This window comes from Acomys russatus, chromosome 8 (genome assembly GCF_903995435.1).
Source record: "Acomys russatus chromosome 8, mAcoRus1.1, whole genome shotgun sequence".
NCBI lineage: Eukaryota > Metazoa > Chordata > Mammalia > Rodentia > Muridae > Acomys > Acomys russatus.
The window spans coordinates 39,220,804-39,230,264 of NC_067144.1; the positions used below are offsets into that span (position 1 = coordinate 39,220,804).

General features: G+C 42.8%; 1 protein-coding gene across 1 annotated transcript; it reads right to left on the reverse strand.

Moving 5' to 3' along the window:
* Window positions 1-1,668: 1,668 nt before the first annotated feature.
* LOC127192771 (ribonuclease P protein subunit p38-like) lies at window positions 1,669-2,635 on the reverse strand. The gene is given in 2 exon segments (XM_051150083.1): window positions 1,669-2,355; window positions 2,357-2,635. Coding segments are annotated over 2 exon segments (846 nt in total). The 5' UTR covers window positions 2,570-2,635; the 3' UTR covers window positions 1,669-1,722.
* Window positions 2,636-9,461: the final 6,826 nt, after the last annotated feature.

The following is a 9,461-nucleotide window of genomic DNA, read 5'->3' on the forward strand; positions in this document are numbered from 1 at the left end:
AAGGCTGCTGCCCAACCTGGGAATCGATGTGCCTTAACCAGAAATTTAAGTGTGAGCCTAGCTCTTCCTTCTGGATGAGGCATGTTTATTATTTCTGCGGGGCCCCCTTGGTTGTTCTCTCAAGGCTACTCATTACCGGATACAGGCATGGACTCTACAGCTTCTGAAACAAGAAGGCTGATGAGTTTTAAATAACAATGTAGACATTAGGTATTTACCAACAGCACCTAGCAGTAAAGTTATACTTTCAAGACAACGAGGAAAAAAACAGAATTAAAAAATATATTTTAAAAATATGGAATTGTGACTTAATTAACAATGTTCCATATAGGATTTCAGAAAATTTATGCATTAAAACCAATATGGCATCACTCTACCTCCATACCAGAATTACAAGATTCTTATAATAGTCATTGATTTCTTATGGGACTTTGGAAGAGAACAAATACCTTACTATGCAAGTGGCCTCATTTTGTTCTTCATCTTTCTTAATAACTGTCACTCATTACCCCTGTAATTGTGCACCTGATCTCATGAATAGATAAAAGGAGGCTTTGAGTGGCTTCTATGCCAAATTCTTCAGCCAGTTTCTAGCTTTAGCTTTTTATTGTCAAAGGCATGAAGATCAAAAGATGCTTTCTGCTGAAGTGCTCAGTGTCTTGTAATACCATCTCATAACAAAGAAGGTCATTATGTACTTGAAACATGAAAGAAAAGTCCCAAAGTACTAGGTCTGGATCACAGAGATACAAGAATTTTCTTGCCTATACCATGGAGGTTCACATCATTAACATTCAGTCAATAGAAATGTCTTTTGGAGCAGGAAACATATCTTAGGGAGGGTGAAGTCTGGCCTTCTCATGGAGTTCCTTGGCTTCTCCCATACCTTCAATCTTTCCCAACACGGTGGTGACATGGGCTCATTTTACAAGTACAGAAAGATCTTGCGACAGCCCACGGAAACACGAACCATTATTTACACTGGAAAGAATGACTGGGAACAGCTGTGCTCAGCAGCAGACAGTGCTAGAGGTAGAAACTGGGGCTGTGTTGCCAATCCGTTATTATTTTAATAACTAATGGAAAGGAAGAAAATGGATTACCAGTGCTTCTCAGACTGGGAACTTTCGGATGCTGCTGCAGGTCATGGGCTTCTCATGGCTTATGCTGCCCTCAGGCTTCCTGATGAAATAGCAGCCTAGGAATTCTACCAAGGCTTTAGTTTCCATACGCAAACCCTGAGATCTAAGTCAACTTTGCAAATGAACAAAATTAGGGTAGCCATAGGGTCAGGGCCAGCAGCAATGAGTCATCTTCCCATTTCATTAACAAATGCATTAAGACCTTGAAAGGACTTGTTTCAACTGTACCTCTTCCTGTACATTGCATAAGAGATTATACTTTTTATGTTTCTGTACTACTATACTGTTTTTGTCACAACCATAGTCTTCTCAATAGTATTCCCACTATTTCACTTACTGTTTCGACAGATTACAGGTATTTAACTATTTTATCCATGTGCTGAATATACTGCTCATGAGTATAGTAATCATACTACTAACCCACTTTTTTTTTTTTTAACCATCATGACTATATATGTCAAAGTCAGGAATTTGAACAAGGCCCACAAAAAGAGTACAGTAGCTTTTTTTTTTTTTTTTAAATTGTTTCAAAGTTTATTTAGACCATGCCCTTCCTTGAACTGACAAGTTCATATAAAAACTACTTTGAAATGGATTTTTTACTTTTGGGCGGTTTCCTTATCTTACTAGGGTTGGGGATGAGTTTCTTTATTTTAAGGGGTTGTAATGCTGCAGCTGAAGCCTGCCTACCTTCAGCAGTCTTCCTCTTACTAAGTTTTGTAAGGTCATCAAAGGAAGTGTCCAAAATCTCTCTGTCGTGGCTTTCCAAAGATTCAGTCTCTAAACCGTCTTTGGGATCTTGGGTTCTGCGTTGAAGCCATGGCACATTTAAGCCGGGCACCCTAGGAATGATGGCTTTTACTTCATCAGCAACGTCCACGGTGTCCTTTCTGAAGCCCAAGGCCAGCACACATTTTAAGCCAATGGCAGGAGCAAGTCTCTGGCTGAGCTGAGGAACCTGACAGACAGGAACAGTTCTGCTTAAACTCAGCTGGATCATGTGTGAGGTGATCACGGCAGGCTTAGCCGACTTACACACTAGAACCAGGAGCAGTTCGTTCCTCTCCAGGGCTCTGGTGACTTCATTAACACCAATGGCCAGCTGTTTTCTGACGTGTGCAGGTGTCCACCCTGACACCTTCAGATCCCCTTCGGGCTCCGTCTCTTTTGGAGCCTCACTAATTTCAACATCTGAGCTGCATCTTTGCTTTTTTTACAAGAGGTGTTCTTTTTCTTTTCTTATCTTCAATTTTCTGAAGTCCAATTGACTTAAACTTGTCCTCAAGTGTGTGTAATATAAAGCATATGTCCTCTCTCTCCAAGGTGCTCCAGGAAATAACATATGGGTTGTTGAGTGAGGTCTTTACAACCAGAGGTCTAGTCTTCCGGATAGATCCCCTCTTTGGTGCCTGAGGGGCTACAGCCATCTTGAAAATCCTGTGCAGAACAGCCCTGCGGAGACCACGTGGCCGATGGATTCACCGCCGCGACTCCGTCGGTTGCACCGGACCCACGTGCGTGCGCCTAACGCGAACCACCGAGTACAAGTAGCTTTTTAGTGACCTAGGTTCATTCATTAAAAGACCCCAACTCCAGTCACATCCTTCTCCACCAATGACGTGATTTTTCATGAGACACGAAAGATCTTAACATTCTTTGTCTCCCCTTTATGAATACTTTGGATCTATTGTCTTACGGTTTCATTGCTCTGAAGAGACACCACACCCACAGCAACCCTTGTAAAGGAAAACATTTGATAGGGCTGGCTTACAGTTCAGAGACTGTCGTCACGGCAGGAAACATGGCAGGATGAAGGCAGACATGGTGCTGGAGAAGCTGGGAGTTCTGCATCTTGATGCGCAGGCAACAGGAAGGGAACTAGCTGGACCTTCTGAGACTTCAAAGCCCACCATCTAGTCACACACCCCCTGCAACCAAGCCACACCTACTCCAAGGCCACACCTCTGAGTGCTCTTCCCTATGGGCCTCTGGGGGCCATTTTGTTTCAAACCTCCACACTACCTTGTATGCTTCCTTCCAGTTTGGAAAGAAAAGTATCCTCCGAGTAACAGGCCCGGCCTTCCATAAATGGCCTCAATCCTCTTTAATCTGTCCCAGGACTGTGTTCCAATAATACCACTTAATTCCTAAATCTTCAACTTCTCATGGCCTACTTCTTCTTTTTCTAAGCCCAGAAACCTATTTAATAATTCATCAAATTATTTATTATTTATTTGCTTCTTGGTCCTTGGTTGCCCCATGAAGACCATCACTGTTCTCTTTTAAACTGACTCACCAACTCATCCTTCCTCCTTATTCTGCACAAGTCTCACCCTCACGTCGGCCGTGATCACTGCAAGGTATCTTCCTAGGCGAGGACTCCATCATGCTCCTGTTGCTCTGCTGGGCTCCCACATCCTCTCACACACTCTTTCGCTTACCCCTCATCTGTGCTCTTGAAGGTCTCACCTTTGGGGTATTGCTTATTTGGAGTATTCTCTTTATCCAGTTTCAACGCCACTGGTTTTATAAATATTAGTGATATGGAATAAAATCTAATTTTATACTTCTAGCCCAGGCTTTCTCCTTTACTGCTCACATTCCAGATGATCCACTTCCTAGAACTCAGCAGGACAGGCCCATGGAACCCTGTTTTCCACTACTTCCACTACTTCCCCCAGTTGTAGTTTAGACTATTATAAAGCCAAACTTTCTGTGATTGTCAAAATTAGTCAAAATACTAGACCTATGATGTACTAATCTCCTAGCTTGAAATTCCTTCCCACATTGATTTCAATTTTTAGATTTTAGAAGATGTTTCACCCCACACAAAGTAAAACAAAACAAACAAACAAACAAACAAACAACAACAACAAAAAAACTTCCTGGAATTTCCAAACAAGGCCCCATACCTTCATCGTTGAATTTGTTAAAACATGCTTAAATCATCAGTTTGGATGCATTCCTGTCCAGGTCCCCAGGGTAGACATGAGCAACATATTGTTTGCTAGATGGGTAACACTGAGGCTGGCCAACCAGATACACCGCTTTCCCCATATAACACTTAGAATTCTGTAATGTTCTTGGGACCACTTGAGAACGGCAACAATTATCTACTTGTAAACCCTGCGTCACTTCCTTGCTAGTAACAGCTTACTTTTGCCGGACAAGCTGAATCTCCTTTATTTTCCACATCCCTTAAAAACATGTACAGGAAAAGCATCGATATTGGGTACAGTGAAGCCCTCCCCATGTTACTATATCTTCTAGGGTTGGGATTCTTGATCTAGTGTGGTTCTATTGTTCAGACAGATATTTCCGAGATGTCTCCTAGCTATCACCAGGGTACAAATGCCTGTAGTCAAAAGATTTCTGGACTGTTCTCCAAATTCTGGATGTATCACAAGGGACCAATCTAACTGTACAGGTGAAATCTCCCATGCAGGTGTAAGGACTCACCATACTCCCTTAATTCAAAAGTAAGACAAAAAGATAGGGCTCACAGTGGAAACTCACTTGACCCACGAGATCACTCTGTATGCATTTCCTCCTGACCACACTGGAGTCAGACTTTCATGGCTTAAGTTCAATTCTCTAGAGTCAGCTCTCATGTTCACTCCTGAGGAGAAACTTCACTCTCAATGCATGAAAAGCGCATTGAGCTCTCTGTGAACGAAATGATGTAAACACAGTATTATCCTGTAGATAACCTCATGAGGTAAGTATTAATGTCAGAGGGAGTATTATTTTACAGTCGGAGAAGTCAGCTGAATGCTCTAAGTCAGAGATGACAGTAAGAGCCAAGAACATATTCCAAGAGTTCAGTGCTTACATCTCTTGCCAAACCTGATCCAAGCTTTTCAAAAAGTCACTCTCAGAAAATGAAAAGTCTAAGAACTTTATTCCTTCTTTTCTAGACTACTCTTGCACAACCCTCTTCCTTACTCTTATTCCCAACAGGGAAACCTAAAGAATGAAATATTCACTTAGGGGACATCCAACATGTGCGACATCTGGAGAAGTGTCGAGGTTCAGCCTGGAACACTGCACCTACTTCCTTTCCAGATCTGAGTCAAGGCCGTGCAGAGTTGTATCAGCATGAGTTAATTCAGTCAGAGTAGATCATGGTGGCCTCCAGCAACAGCGTGGTCTACTGACATTCTTCTCTGCAGTCATGTCTTACACAGGTGGCCCATGCAACTCCAGAGATGCCAATCTCCAAATAGATGTGCACATCTCAAACATTACATTTATAAGGAAGGTTTTAACTAAGTTGCCAAACTATTTTGGTGGGGCCCTATGTAACAGCAACCATGTAGGAAGAGCAGAACTGCTGGACTGACTGGAATAATCACACACATACTAAAGTCACAGTCATCGAGGCGTTCAGGCTTTGGTGTGAAAACAAAAGGAAGGGAAGAGAGTAAGAAAATGAAGAGAAGATAAGAGAAAGAGGCGAGAGAAAAGGAAGGGGAGTAAATGCACCTTTGAGGGAAAACAAAACAAAACAGGTATTTGTTTCCTGCACTTAAGGAGAGGTGCAAAAATGTGTTTAGTTACTCTTCCTGAGCACTGACACGTTTAGATTCTGGCGGGGTGCGGGGGGGGGGGGGGCACCACATCATTTATTCAACAGCTGGGTAAAAGCTAGTTGTACACTGGGTACCAGAGATAAAAACCCAAACAGAAGCACAAATGATCTTATTTCATTGAGATGACAATTTTAACTTATGGTAGGCATCCATGTAGTGGAAGCAGATGAGAAGATTCCTGCAAAGTTATTACCAGTACTTTGCCTTCCTTTAACACCAGTCCAGCTAGGCAGTACCGTCTAGATTCTAGAGGGAAGATCTGGACCTAAGCCTACCGAGTGCATTTCACGGTCACAAAGACCACACCCTTCCTTCCCACTGGCTGGCATACAATCACCAAGCCCAGCAACGGGCTGGGGAATGAGTAACGGTGGGCTCGGTGGGAGAACACATAGACACCCTGACTGGTTGCCTGTTTGTTTCCATGGTTCAAATCCTTCTGAAATGGCTGCTGTGAAGCTATCAGCATAATCTCAATAAAGATGGAGTTGGGAAGAGCAGAGGTATAAATAACCTCAAGCGCATGGGTAAACACACAATGTAGTAAAAATAATTAGGAAATTAGGAGTTGAGTACTTGCTATCTTTGTTTTAAAAACAATTTATGTGATTGCAAGTTAAAGTAATCTAATGTTGATGATGACTGTGTTTAAAGCTGAGCTCATAAGTCCCTGCGAACTGACCGGTCATGAGCGAGTAAGGGTCAACTCCAGTATCTCACTGGATTCATATGTAGGCACGACAGCGGCCAGGTGGCAATCCTGGCCTGGTTATCAGAAACTTGTTCCTTGCAGTGCATTGTCCTTGTCCTACCTACTCTAGACTAAGGTCAGAAACAACTGTATCCAACTTTCTATCTCAAGGACTTGTACTGCCCCTCCAATAGGAAGATGTCTGACAGTAAGAAATGAGGTCTCAGGAACTGCGTTTATAGGTCACGAATTCTCAGTGCTAAATTCAACAAACAGGGCTCCAAGCACTCACTATAATTTGACTCAAGGTGCTGGCATGACTAAGTGGCCTCTTCACGCTGCAACCTCTTCTGAAGACCAGTGGGTTGAAGAGTAAGTGGAGGGGAGGTGCAGACAGGAAAGGCCCCTGGTGGAGGAGGGGCTAGGCACTGGGCAATCCGCTTAAGAGTTGAGCCTGTGAACGCCCTCCCTGTATTGCAGTCTATGTAGAACCTGCTACCTACTGCAGGATCAGGAGGCAACTCCCGAACACTTACTCACCTACAAATTGTGAACATTTTCCTATACAATGAGATGAAAAATATCCTCTCCTCTGCTAAAACACACACCAATGCATAAACATACCCTGAGTAAATCAGAGCTTGACTGCTTATATCATTTCTTGATATCAGAAAAATTAGTTATGACATGAGAAAGCCGAGGCATGAAGTGTGTGCTGCCTGCCTTTCCTGAAGAAACCCATGCAGCAGCCTACTGCTGACAAGGACGTATTCTAACCTTTCCTACTTTATTAAAAACAAAATAAAACTGTAAAGCTCCTTCACAAACAAAAGATGAGAAAGATGGTTATGAATTGCTTACTCACTGATGAAAAGCACCTGGCTCTTGGGTGTGTTGTTTCACAAGTCAGACTCATGCTCTTCATTTCGCAGTGGAGCCTTGGTGCTATGCTAGGACACTGGGTTTAAATCACAGTCTTCTGGAGCAAGGTAATCTACTTAGTAACACCTACTTAGTAACATATTCTATGCTTTTGTATTTTACCATAATTTACAGACATAGGCGAAATCACTAAATACACTTAATACTTCAATACGTACATTGAAAACTACTGAAGAATGGCAGTTTTTATAGACCTTCTCTGGGGGCCTGGGGAGGTCCTGTGTCTGCGCATTATATAAGCTGCTGCCCGACTGATAGAAGATAACTTAGGAAAGTGTTTTCCAGTACACATGTGTGAAGATACGATGCTGGGTGACCAGGCTCGGCCTGTGCCCATCAGTGTCCCTAGGAGCCTCTTGTTTTTTAAAGAAGCTATCCTTCTGAAGTCTCTTTTTGCCCTAATGTCCCAAACAAGTATCACCACTTTGTGAACCACACTGTGAAGCACAGGTTGTGAACCTGAGCTCAGGGAACACCTGATGCACACAGCAGATCAGCACAAGAACTTCATGCAGGAAGCTGTGTCAGCATATTACCATCCTAGAGAAGAACAAGGAAGATTTGGGCTATGGCCAGCTTTCTCACTGCCCCTGAATCCCTGTGCTCTCCTGAAACAGAAGTGGATTGGTACAATTGAAGGGCCCATCTATCTTGAATTCCTGCATCTCTGAGCACCAGAGAGTATCACTGGGCTTGCAGTGTGGAGGGAGATGGAATAGACAGAGACAGTCTATATTCCAAAGGTTCCTAGAGGACAGCTAGATATAAGGTCATTAAGAGAGATAATGATGATGACGATTATAGTCATGTGAATTAGTGAATCAGCTTCACATTGAATGCTACTTAGGACCACTGGTAGAGCCTACTGATTATTTTCTTCATGACATAATTTAATCACATCATTAGCTGGTGCATATTCAAAAGACACTGACAAAGCCTGGGAAGAGTGCTTCCAGTTCCCCATGAAATGGAATAGATATGCCACCCTCACTCCACAGTCTCTGTTCTTCCTTACTGTTGCAGGTGTTCATACCCCAAACCCTCTTTGAGGTGGCAGAGAGTAGAAAAAGCAAGTGAGACAGCAGGAAGCCATAAGTGCCATGGAAACCCAGGTCAGTTCCTGAAAGCCACCGAGGAAGTGATGGCCTCTCTGTGGCTGCACTGTTGTATGCATGGACACTTGCTGTGTGTGTGCAGGACAGGCCTCCACTGAGAACGCAAGCAACAAGCAGGAGCCACATCACTAAAAGCCATTAATTTTACAGGAATGCAGTATTCCCTTTGTTTGAACTCCAACTCTTCCGTATTTGTTTTTTAGGGCTTGTATTCAAATTCTGTCTTTTCACTTACCTTTCTAATCTCTGGTAAGTTATTTAAAATCTCTATTTTTTTTTAAAATAGTTAATTCATAGAATTAATTTGAGCCTTAAATTTCTTCATATAACATGGCCAGGTAATCCATGTTACATGTATTTTTTTCTCCTCCTTTCCCCCTTCCTCATGTTGGGTGCAGAAGGCACCCCAAATGTTGCCATGGTTGTAAAAATGTTTAGCAGTATCTTTTTCTCTTCCTTCTCTGAAATCTCCCAGCTACACAATGACTCATTATCTACCTATCTCCAGTGATTGAACACATGCATGTTCTAATAACAAAGCATAATATTAAAAATATTTCCAAACCTAAATGACCTCATACAGAGCCTTTCAAGTTGCCCAAAGTTATTGAGTAATCAAGAGAACAATGACTATCCATCTGATCAGGACATCCTATTATTCTCCACTCTCCCTCCTGTCTGACCTCATCTCCACACCCATCAACTCAACTTTCAGTCCTAGCACTTCTCTCCCCCCCTCCGCCCTCCCCCCTCACTCTCCCCTCTTCTCTCTCCTCTCCAACTCCCATTTAGTGTCATTTCCTGACTGCACCACCCTCACGCCTCTAAACTCACCTCAAACTCTTTCACCTCCAGCCTTTCTAAAAGAGAATCCTCTCTCCTTCATTTATCTAGATCCCTATGGGCATTCACAATGCCTTTTATAATGTGTCTTCCGGTATGTCCTCCAGGAACATTTCCTTAACTCTCCCAACCCTCC